Here is a 13,125-nt window from a genome sequence, read left to right as displayed (position 1 = left end):
AGTTATTGCTCCACCAACATCAATCAGAGAGTAATTAAAATCAAACAATAAGCCATGCTCAGTATTTGTCATGCGACTGTGAACGCAGACGAGCAGTCGGTGAGTGCCAAAAGCAATGAGTGTTTAGAGAGCGAGTTTCTGTGTGATAGAGGCTGAAGATCAAATTCACTGGTTATTCTATTCATTGTTTTCTGGTGCTGTGAGGAGGCGCCGTACGAGGAGAGTGCATGATGAAGGCGCTTTATACATAACAGTAAGATGAAAACTCTGAACGTGTCTTTAAACACACACACAGGCATGGCATGCATTTAATCAACAGAATCGTTGAACATTCGCAGTCCCTCTGGAACAAGGAAGTGATGTGATCCGGCTTAACTATTTAAAATGTATGTTCTTATGACATTCAACCGATTGTAAAAAATGTGTACTGCACACAAAAGAGGCAGAGCTGACCAACAGTGGACAGTGACTACAGATTTATGGTATGAAGGGGCAATGAATTAACCTTCATAGTTACACATACTTTCTCCGACTCTGGGGTCCTAAAATCAATATGTTTCTTTCCAAATGGGCATGTTCTCTGTGCTCAGTACTGATTTATGAAGCGGCCGCGCCACAGAGAGGGATCAGACGGACAATAAGGTTATGATGATATTGGGGTGAAACCTGGACACTAATCAGATCTCAAAATCTTCTTTGACTCGTGTCTCACAATGCTTCATCCGTTTCTGTTCCCGTCTCTGCAACACAAATCCTCCACGCTGTGCAAATCCCCCTAAACTCGCCTCTTTAAAAAACAAAAAATAAAGTCCATATTTATCGGATGTCCTTTTCCCTGCAGACATCATACTCCACTTTGTATAAAGACCTACAGAGCTTTACTGAAAGGAACAACTGATGTTCATGTAGCTGGAACATGAACAGGGAAAGCTCTGAAGCGATGAAGAGCCAGACATGTGACAACCATCTAACCAGCCTGCAGATTCCTGGATCTACATGTAGGCTGGGAAGATGCCTGCTCACAGAGCCGGCATCCGTCTGCAGCGTCTTCTTTCTCCAACATGGCCACATGACAACACATTCTGCAAACTAACCAACCGCTCTGACCTCACTGCTGGAGGAACGGAGGATAATCACATTACACCTCACTAACACAGAGGGTGGAGCACATTACAACTCACCAACACAGAGGGTGGAGCACATTACAACTCACCAACACAGAGGGTGGAGCACATTACACCTCTTCAACACAGAGAGGGTGGAGCACATTACACCTCACCAACACAGAGGGTGGAGCACATTACACCTCACCAACACAGAGGGTGGAGCACATTACACCTCACCAACACAGAGGGTGGAGCACATTACACCTCACCAACACAGAGGGTGGAGCACATTACACCTCACCAACACAGAGGGTGGAGCACATTACACCTCACCAACACAGAGGGTGGAGCACATTACACCTCTTCAACACAGAGGGTGGAGCACATTACACCTCTTCAACACAGAGGGTGGAGCACATATGACAACTGAGCTTGAATCCCTACACTGGCTGCCCTAGTGTCAAAGGATCCACTTCCTGTCTCTAAAACTTTGAATGGTCTGGGGCCTAAATACATCTCAGATATACTGATAGAATCTAAAACATCCAGTCCTCGGGAAGAGGTTTACTCAGTGTCCCAGAATCAGAAGAAACAAAGTGAATCAGCTTTTAGTTCCTATGCTGCTCACCTGTGGAACAAACTTCCTGAACACCTGGGGAATGCTGACATACTCTCTTCTAGACTTTACTTATTCTATTACCTTTACCTATTTTATTTTCCTTTTTAGGTTATTTTCAATCCCTTTAGCTCACATTTGGAAACGTGACTGAATTGAAAATTGGTCGTTGACATTAAGTGCAGCACTTCTTCAGACACAGATTAGGGCTGGAAGCCTCAGTGTGAAGGAGGGAGGAGTCATGAGTCCGGTGGACTGATGGCTCATGGATGAATAGAGCAAATGTGTTTGAGTAAGCAAAAAAGAATGGGCACACTCACCCTCATCAAAGTTGCGTGTGCACGCCGTGAGCGTAAACATTCAGAGGGAAGAGCCGAACTAAAAATAGATATAAATATAGATATTTGCTGTACAACAATCAGCCACAATATTAAGAAAACCTGTCTAATATTGTGCTGGTCACTGTTTTAACACCCAACGGATATTGAAAGTAGCATCAGACTCTCAGCAGTTTGGGATATAATTGCCTAAAACATTGACATTCACTCTCTGGACTTTGTCACATTTCTCCAACCATCTCTGAACATTTGTGTTAGAGTCCCGACCTGCTGAAAGAGGCCACAGATCTCCAACAAGAACTGTGCCGCATCATTTGGGGAGGTGTTACTTGTCAAAGTAAAATCCACACGACAGTCAGAAGGCTGGTTTTCCCAGCAGAGCTTTTCAGAAACCAACTTCAGGATCCTGGAGTTCATCAGACCTGAAGTGGGTCGTGGGCAAATGGAGCAAACTGCCTCATGTCCAGAGCATGACCGATCAAGAGGTTGACCAGTGACACTGCAGCACCAAACACACTCACTGGAAGTCTTTGCTTCAGTCAAGATGACTACACTGATAGGACGTGGTAGAAAACTAACTTTATTTGTACTTTAACTCCTGATGGTCACAAACCTGGAAGTGCTGCTGGGATGTTTTTATTATTTCCATTTGACATAGAAAGAATATTGGCTTTTTAATGTAGGAGCAGGGTGAAAGGTGATAACTCGGCTGTGTAACTCAAAACACATAGAATACAACCAATACTAACAATACCGACATAGTGCAGATTTATGCTAAATTCAGGTGTCATGCTCCCGTAAGTCTACATCTACATTTAGGGTCTGCATTATGTCTAAATGTGTGTCACACGAGCTGGGAGGCTCTGACTTGTCTTGTCTTTCGTACCAGCCAGTGTGTAAGGTGACCAGTTCGACTGAAAATAAAACTCTTAGGAATGATCCACTGCTGAAATTAACAGTGGGTCCAGACAAGCTGGTAAAATTAGTCAAACTTCCAGCTCCAACGTCGACGGTTGAATCCTCCCGTCTCCCAACGTCCTGCCAATGGTGCACCAGCATCAGCCGTCACCATTGGTGTGTGTGAGTGTGTGTGTGAATGGATGACTGAGACAGGTCATGTGACGCGAGACTGCTTAAGCAGATAAATTGGCTAAATCAGCAAAAGTAAAAGCAATAAACCTTTTTCTCTTGTTTCTGTTGAGGAGCTTTTTGGAAGAAAATTTCCATTGGTTTAAAGTTGATGGTAGGTTAAGGCAAATGATGCAGGCATTTCATCTACTGTCTTCCAGTATTTAACCCGAAACATTGAATGAGAAGTGTCCAAACCTTTCCCATAAACTGGTCGTGTATAAGAAAGGTTCACTTTAAGCTTCTGAATTCTGTGTTCACTCAGTGATGACTCCTTCAGCTGATGTCATAAGGAAGACAAGAAGAGATTATAATAGAATATTGTTTTAATTTTGAACCATTTACCACCTTTTACTATTGTGATGAGGGTCTGTTCAGTCAGACTTTGGTTTGCATCACAATCAGGATGAAACTTGTTCTGAATCTAAAAGCAGATTTCTGACATCTGTTCTATTTACTCTTCAAATATAAAAGCAGCAGTGACGGAGTTTGAAACTGCCTAAAAATACATCAAGGCACAAAATGAGCCAACGCTTCTTTGTTCTCAAAAGCCTGGAGTATCACTTGAAGTTAAGAAAACAATCACTGTGGCGACAGTTAAAAAAAATTGTTTATCTGGAGAGAAGCAGGCCAATACCTATAAAAAGTCTGTTTTAACCAAATGTCAACTTATAATTAGACTTTTTCCCATATAAAACACACACTTTATTCAATCATTTCATTTTCTGTGTATATTGAGGTTGAAATTGGAAAATTTAATCTCTTAAGAACCAAACTTGTCTGTGGGGTGGAAGTGATTAGTGTAAAACAGTTATAACTCTTACGAACGTGCTCCATCTTACAAGAATGGGAAACATTGTTCTGACCGAACTCCACAAACTGCAGTATTGTCTTGGTCACATTTATGTGTCTGTGTCCAGATGTAACTGTTGTTCATCCTGGTCCAGCAGATTCTGTCTTGCTGAACTATTTCTGCTGCTCTCCGTCTCTTTTCGGTTTTGACTTTATGAATGAATGAATGAATTTTATTTCGAACATACATGTATAAAAAAAAAAAAGTACTTATTTGTACATACAAACAAAATTTAAAGTAAAAAAAATTAAAAATTAAACTCTGCAGTGGACATTTTTTCTTTTTGGAGACATTTTGTGGCACTATAGCAGCTGTCTCTTGTCACTTGGTGACACCTAGTGGTCACGGATGAAACATACGAGTATATCTTGATAAACAAGTAACTTTTAGATACAAGTTGTATGGCAGGTCTGAGTGAAGAAATGGCAGTCTAATAATGGTCTGATAACTACCAAGTCTTTTTACTTCACTGTTACAAGAAAACTTTTGTGATGAGTTGCCGTCAAAGACAAAGATCAGGAAGAATAAAAAGTACTGAGATGACCATTAAAATCTTATAATTAAATTTTCTTTTTAAAAATGAGTTTTCCTTTTGAAAGTTAACTGAAAGTTATCATAAAAGATACGAAATCCTGGGCGAAACCCATGAGAAACACGTTTTTCTTCTTTAATTTCCTGTCCTGGGGAAGCCTTTGTGCCAAACACTCAGACTGAACCCTCACAAAGCTGAGTGAAGATACTGTCTGGATGGGCCAGGTCAGCTATTCCGTTACTTCGTCTCAGGAGTGGAGAATGTCTCTGAACAAGCTCATTACTTTTCAGAAGAGGACTTCGGCTTGTCTTACAATGTTAAGCGGGTTTTGGCCAAAGTTTCAAAGCTCCAGTGATGGAAAAGAACGTCTGCTGTATCGTCGCAGGGAGCTGACCTCGCTGTCTCCCTCTAACACTTTGGATGGCTCGTTGCTGTAATAACACTGTTAGTTTAAAGACAGTTGAACACATTCTATTCCAAAGGACAGCTCACAGGACACTGTGGTTTCAACCATCACATGTACATTTGTTTTGATCTAAAAATTGACTTTAGGTGTGAATCAGCTGCTCAGAAGAATCAGAATTCCTTTATTGGCATTGTTCCTCGAAGGCACAACGAAATTAAAAATAGCAGCTCTCATAAAAAGTGCAAACCAAAACAAAGTGCAAAGATAATTAGTGCCAATGCCATAAAAACAACAAAACTCAGCACCCAGACTGGGGAACTCCCTCCCACCAAACATAAGCCAGTCAGACTCTGTCACATTATTCAAAACTAAACTCATAACCCACCTGTTCAAACTTGTTTATACACTTTAATTAGGCACTGTCTACTTCTGTATTGTTTTTCTTATTCTTATGATTTTTTGATGTTTTTATTCTCTGTAAGGTGGTCTGCAGCAACACATAGCCTCCGTGTATCGTTTGCGAATAGAATAGAATAGAATAGAATAGAATAAAATAGCTTTATTAATGTTAATTGGAAATTCTTGAAGTTTGATAAATACTTGTATCAGTACTTGGTATTGTCAAGTAGCTCATGGTTAATACTCCGACTGGTCCTTTAAAACTGTGGTACCGTTGGATCCTAGTTTATGCAGACGATGTGCAATTATATATTCAAACCTCCTTAAGCTGCAGCACAGTGATCAGCATCATTATCAGTTTGAGAAATCTTTAGTCTTTTTCTTGAGTGCTGCTCATTTTGATTGTTCGATAAAAATGCATTCAACTTTGTGTTAAATCTGTGTTGAAGATTTCAAAGCCGATAAAGAACACAGGCCAGATGAATGAACGATGACTTACAGATGTGAAGGCCAGCAGCTCCTCCTCGGTGAGCTTGTGGACGGGGTTATTCTTTTGGATGTCGGTGCTGAAAGAAAGATGGAGCCACAAGACAGTGTGAATATTTAGGAAAATCATCCCTGGCGTGAACAACCTGCATGTCTTTGGCGGTAGAACAAATGTATTCTGTGCAGCATTTATTAGAAGAGTGACCATACCCTGAGGTTTAGCCACTACAAGTCGTGTCAGTACAACCGCCACATTATAATTCAACTATTTTGTTGGACTGTAAGGTGACCCACCCTCTTTTGTAGGGCTCATATTTGAAGAAATGTCTGCAGACCAGATTTTTGGAGTTGGAACCCCCCCCCCCTTTTTTTAAAACATAAAAAATGTATATGAAACAGATTCCTCTCCAATTCAAGGGGGTCTGGGTGTTTTCCTCCGATTCAGGGGGTTGTTTGGGGTCGCTTCAAGGTACACAACTTTCCCCAAAACAATTACATGATGCTTTGTACAAAGGAGTAAGAGGCACAACGCAATGCAAAGTCTTCAATCACAGCCTTTTTTTTCTCTACTTGTCCTTAACTAACCTTAACATTCAGAAACACCACGGCCAATGAAATATAAAGACTTTATTCTGCCTCACTACACTGGCATCTGCCCAAACCTCAGCGTCATGATGTCGCAGTTTTAGCTTCAGGCTAATGTTGCCAGCTATTGAAAAATAAAGTGTGTTGAATTCATAAAACGCATTTTAACATCTGCTTGCTTCATGTGTGTCTCACCAACAAAGAGTCTTCATGAATAGCTTGTGAAAAGCCTCTTGAAGTCTCTGAAGCACATTCTGAAGTTTTGTTTCCAAATACTATCAACGAGACAAAAAGTGCCTAAATCATGTTGAGAAACTGTGGTGTTGCGGAGTTCTACATTTTAAAATAAGACCATCATTCTTGAAATGTTTTGGGTGTGTCGAGAACAAAAAGGCTCATCATTCATGGTCAGAAGTGAAATCCAACTGCAACTGTCCCTCAAATTTCTCCCAAATGAGGAGAGGAGGATATTGAATGAAGAGCTTCTAATGAAGAACATAGGATCAGCAGCAGAACCAAGCCTTTTCCTTTATCAAAACATGTGTCAACATGTATATACATGCATGCATTCAGTCATCAATCAACCATCAATCTGTCTAGAAATAGCATGTGATATAGGGAAACGTCAGAACAGAAAAATAAATAAAACCAGATTAACGCAAAGCAAAGCAGAATAAAATTGAACAACCGGAAGAACATTAATAAAAACAATAAATAAATGTCTTCAAGACAAAGTCATATGAGGTGATTTAAAGAACAAATCTTTAAAAAGTCATGAAATGGGTGTGGTTTGTGTTTAAGAGCTTTACGTCAGAGGGAATGAACGACTTTGAGCACCTGATGTCTGATGATTCATTTTGTTTTCCCAGCGACTTGTTCCTCCCAGATTGTGCCCAAGTCCCTCTGAGGCATTCCAATCATTTTGGAGCACACTTTGATGACATTATTTAAGCTGTTCTCTTCTTTCACAGACAGTTTATTGTACCAGGTAAAGGACAAGGTTCAATAAAAGAACGGTAAAAAATTGTAAAATTGTGTCACAGAGATTAAAGAATTTAGCTTCTTCATTAGCAGTTAAACTAATGAGCAACATTGGACTAACTGCACAGGTGATGTCAGCAGTTTGAAGATTAATTAAGATTAATGAGAAAGTAAGACAGACTGTAAATTTAGTTTTCTGCCAAAATATCAAGAGGGTGAAAGTTACTTTCTACACCAGTAAGTTAATGACCAGAGACATTTGGACCTCTTCTGTGTACCTTCAGGTCAAGTAATACTCGCCGGGTTGCATTGGGGATCTTTTAGGAGTACAAGTACTCTGTGCAGTATCAGACCTATAAACTGATACGGGTGTCGAGATCTGAGCGTCTCTTGCTAGTACCGTCAACTCAAAAATACTGAAGCCTGATTTACCCTCTATTATTATTGCCCCACCCCTATTATTATCTCTGGATGCCCCAGGTCAGCAGCCCAAACCACTGTCTGAGTCAATCAGTGAAAGTGACGGAACGAGTGAACCGTAAAGAAAAACTGCCACAATACTGTGAGCATTGCTGCCCATGAAAGACCAGAACAGGACCCGTCTGCAGACCTCTGGTACAAACTGGATAAAGTGCAGATCCTGTGGTCAAACGCCGTTACAATCAAAGATTGAGGATTTACCAGATTGTTCCTGTTTAATAAAGCAGCTCTGTTTAGGAAAATAAACCAGTGAGTTCTTAAAAGTACTTTACCTGAGAGGTAAATGGAAGATCAGCCAGTAGAGGAAAGAACATCCCAGAGAAAGTCAAATTCACAAAAGAACTTTGGCTGATTCTGTGATCAACTGACCGGGAGCTCAGTAATTGTTTAAGCGCTGGGCTAAAAATTAATAAAAGCTAATCACATCTTGGGATGTGCTCCCATTACGTCGAGACATATTGACAGGAAGGCAATTGACATTCCTGAATGTCTGGTCAAACTATTCGCTCTCTATTCAAACTGTCCTGGTGATCAAATGTCTCTCAGTGACATGGACAGAGACTCTACAACATCCACAGTTCACTCATGGCAGGTAAATCTCTTATTAATGGCTTCATTTTTCATCAGTGCAACAGCACTGACTGATCCGGTTGCTCGTGTAATGACTTATAAGAAGAAAGTCAGACTATAGACACACCACATTCACATTTTGTACAGTTACAACCATGAAATCTGCCAGTTTCCAGTCCGTCTAAAACCTTAAAATATATTTATCTCAACTTTTGCTGCTGTTGGAATGCATCCTGAGCCATTTCTTTCACATCAGGACTCAATGAAAAGGGGAGTCATACTCTAAAGCGCCGACAAGCACCAGAACACATTCATACTAAAGTATCGAAGCAAATCAAGAAATCAATATAAAATCCTTCATTTTCGTTGAGAAATCAATTAACTCTCACCTGATTTATTTTATTTTACCGCTCTGCTATTTCCAGATAACTAGTTATTTAGTGGGAGGAAGATGCTCTATAATCTGGATGTTAGCAGAAGTTAAATAAATAGCAGGGGGAAGATGCTCTATAACAGCGGTGGCCAACCCGCAGCTCCTTGATCCATTAAGTAGGGGATAGCTGATCAATAAAATACAGGAAAAAATAAATTAAAAAAACAGGCATGAGTGGAGCGAGCAAGAGAGACGGAGGAGGAGGCACATGGGCAGGTGAGAGAACGTGGAGTTCAGGTCGACGTCACACAATGAAAAATTGCAGTGCAGGAACGAGGGGCTGAGCGAGAGCATGAAGCTGAACGGGATATTTCTGGCAGAGTGGGGGAGTGATTATTTTCTTTGTGGAACGTAATGGAAAGTCGTTCGGGCTGATATGCCAGACGTCGCTGGGACATTTCAAAGTATTGTGGCGAGCAGCGTGGAAGAATGACACTGGAGAAGAAAGCCCACATGTGTATGATGTGGCTCTTTGTAGTAACGCAGTAATAATTGTGGCTCGGTCTCTGACTGGTTGGCCATCCTGCTCTATAAGCTGGATGTTAGCGCTTCTTAAAAGTAACAAACTCATAAAGTATCAATAACAATCGGCAGCAACAAATCAGCAATAATCATAATATGTTGGCCAGCATGTCAGTGACAAACATACGGGTGAGTCCATGGAGATTCTTTGTTTTTCCAACAGATGACTGTACAGCTGGAGGAACATCAGCTTCAGGGAGTGAGGACGTTTTCTGAAGGCATAGTCCACAAGTTTAGCATTAACAAATGCACACTTGCCTCAATCCACATAAAGCTGGCACTATGGCTCTATGGACGAGGTTCTTGCGTTGGTCTCACAGCAGCGTGCAGGTGCACCAGTCCACCTTTAATCTAACCACACCTGCTGTTCATCAATCATCTCCTGGTAATCTCACCGACTGCTCCGTTGACCTTCACCTGACCCATCCGGCCCCAGCAGCAGCATGGGAATTAATCACCACCGCGCTCAGAGGCTAACTGGTTTTATATTGCCTCAAGTGCCTTCTATTCGTCCTTTGTTTCTCCTGGATGAAACTACGAGTATAAATAAGTTAACAATTTACAACCACTGAGCCGTAAATCCAGAGGAAAATACAGGTCACACACAAAGAAATGAGGTTGGCAAAGGTAGAGGAGAAAGAAGTGCTGATACTTGCTTCACACTTGATAAGTATACAGCCCGTGGAGGGACTCAGAAACCACTCAAAACAGCCAACAGAGCCGATGCATCATGACCATAACGGTTTCCATCTATTTCAGCTGATGCAGTCTAACTGACACGAGAATAAAAGCATGAAGAGAATCAGGAAGCATCTCAGTAGCACAAACATGTTAAACACCACGGCAGAGTATTCACTCTGTCATCGAGTCAGGAGGTCGATTTGGGGATGCTGCGACACGCTCGATGTGCCCAGATCGACTAGTTAACATGATATAATCATTATTTTAAAGAAAATGTAAACACATATTTCTTTATTTTGGATTCTTGGAGAGCTTCTGTCTTCTGTGACGCTTCGTCCACATGCTGTCGTCTCCGACGTTTTTTCACTGAGAGGTGGTGGGAAAAGGTCTGGATCAGCGTTCTTAAAGATTTGTTCTTTCACCTGAAGTTTTGTCTGGGATTGTAATGTGGCAGCAACTTCAGTTCGCTTTTATTCCTCTGACAACAGCACTACACACTTTTAATGAGCTCAGCATTCGATATGTTCAAGCTGCTGTTTACACGACAATGTCGACTGGAAACAGCCTTGTTGTTATATTTTCCTTTCAGAAATGTTTCACCTTAAGACGATGTACTAAAAGTTTTCCATTTTCATCGTCGTTTGCTCTCCCAGCAGTTCGAGCCTTCGATCGCCAATTGACGCCACTGTTTCAGAGAATGCTAGCTGTACACTTTAAAGACCATTTCATCTGCAGCTACTCTTGATGGCCGTCCATCCAAAGGGACGATAACGTGACCAGAATATTCAGACAGGTGCTGCACCAGGTTGGTTAAACATGCGGTACGAGTACTGCGATAACGATACAAAAACTTCAGTACATGTTACAACGTTTTCTCTTCTTCGCTTTCATGCCTTTTTATTCTTGTAGTTTCCCTCACAGTTAGAGTCTGTCGGCAATATCAGCAGCATTTCAGAAGAAGAGCAATTCATTCATGTTGTGTTAAGTCATGTTTTTTGTGGATGCCACCAGGTATGAAATAATTTATACTATCAATTATTTAAAACACGAGGTATTTTATGACTGCCTTTTGGAGGCATCCTTTATGCTTTATATTCTACATAATCGAGATTCACATAATGTTCAATCAAGGATCAAGTATACATCTATCAGGAGAAGATAAGTGAGGCAGCAGGAAAAAGACGTTGGACATCGTAGTAGAACAACAGAATGGCTTCAAAAACAGAAGATCTACCTTATGGAGTGACCAAGTCAGTATCTCACAGAGCTGCTGGGGAATGACTTATTTGAGTCATTCACACCAGATAACCAAAGAAACATGATCAACCTGTTATTAAATCCAGGACTTATTGCATGTTTATTGGGTTGGGGTTTATTTTGCCTATATTTAGCCAAGAGAACCACATTGAGATTAATAATCTCTTTTACAAGTGTGTCCTGGAGAGCTGGGGGGGGCTGAGGGTCTTGCTCAAGGAGCACCTGTGCATGTTTTAAGGACTGTGGGGGAAAACGGGGTACCCAGAGAAAACCCCCACATACCCGGGGAGAACATGCAAACTCTGCACTGAAAGGCCCTGTATTTGAACCCATGACCTTCTTGCTGTGAGGCGAGAGCGCTAACCACTGCACCACCGTGGGGCCGTTTTAATAGATTTGCATGAAGACTTTATTATCTAGTTGTAAGTTAGATGTAGATCACACCACTTTTCATGATCAATCAATATAGAAAATAAAGTTACTCACAAACTGAGCAGAGAGCAGCTTCTCTTTTCTGGTTTGTGAGCAACGTCAGCCGAAAGACGTTCTGAATGTGGAAAATATTCATGCAGACTAAACCAAGTGGCTCGTTGGCTCTCAAGTGAAGTGCAGGATGATTGGACATCATTTATGTCTTCAGGCTTTGGGCTTCGTTTCTTCTGACAAAGATTTAACAACCAAGTTTCTGGAAGTCTGCTAGATTGTGAGCTTGGCTGCAGCCTCGGCCTGCTGACCAGCAGAAGCAGCTGTGAGCCGTCAGGCAGCAGACTCACCACAGTCCCAGGACGACGGCCTGCTCCTCGGCACTCAGGTCAGGCAGCTCCGACTGATCTGGCACGGCAAAGTTGATGTTATCCAGGAGTGTGTCATCAGCCAGATTGCAGTCCTGGAAACACACTCAGAGTCAGTCTTGTATACGGACGCAACAGTCATAAACCATGGCACGTCTTCTTGGATGGGCGATCACATTCTTTTGTTTGCAGCCAGATTGTTTGAAAAAGCTACAAATATAAAGTTTTGTTCAGCTGATTCTCTCCAAGATACACGAACTGGACAAATGTCCGTCCAGATCTGTTAATCAATGAATTCAGGTGTTTTAATCAAAAGAAACTTTGGACAATGTTGTTTCCAACTTGGTAGGAAAAGTCTGGGGAGGTTGTTTCTTTATCCAACAGTCCATAAAGTCATGGTTTAATGAGTTCATTATTCACAGAGGCTGGGCTTTGAGAAGACTATGAGCCAGGTCGTCCCTTCCACAGAAAATGCAAAGCTCCACTAATGAATGGGCACAAATTCCAACAGAAACACTGAAAACTCTTGTGGAAAGCTTGTCAAGTGGAGCGGAAGCTGTCAGAGCTGCGAAGGTCTATGTATTTGAATTAGGGATCTCAAAATTAACATGTTGCAGCCTTAGCCTCGCGATAATGCTCTCGATGATAGGAGACCTTCGAGCTCTGGGTAATGATGCCTTTGATTGAGCTCCTCTCCTGTGGTAATGAGGACATTAGTGGTCGGAGCACCGCGCAGCAAACTGGAGCGGGGCCACAGAAACAAGACGGAGATCTCTACGGACACTTTTCAGCAAAGATGTGAGTCTTCTAAGTACAAGACGGGACCAATAACTTCTTGGGCTCTTCAGCACACATCTTAGAAAATGTGTACATCAGGTTTATTTGTCATAACTGAGAAGGTTAATTTGTACTCGTTTATCACAGTCTTCGCCCACACAGCAGAACTTTGCCCTGGTAATGG

General features: G+C 41.5%; 1 protein-coding gene across 1 annotated transcript in view; it reads right to left on the bottom strand.

The window, feature by feature from the left end:
* Positions 1-13,125, bottom strand: part of ttc27 (tetratricopeptide repeat domain 27) — a 101,191-nt gene that overhangs the window by 47,993 nt on the left and 40,073 nt on the right. The window contains exons 8-9 of the mRNA XM_080481056.1: positions 12,147-12,259; positions 5,878-5,944 (exon numbers count right to left, since the gene is read on the bottom strand). Coding sequence (XP_080337182.1) covers positions 5,878-5,944; positions 12,147-12,259 — 180 coding nt within the window. The remainder of the gene's footprint in view (positions 1-5,877; positions 5,945-12,146; positions 12,260-13,125) is intronic.

This window comes from Lipophrys pholis (genome assembly GCF_963383615.2).
Source record: "Lipophrys pholis genome assembly, chromosome: 15".
NCBI lineage: Eukaryota > Metazoa > Chordata > Actinopteri > Blenniiformes > Blenniidae > Lipophrys > Lipophrys pholis.
This window is presented reverse-complemented; position numbering and strand designations above follow the sequence as displayed.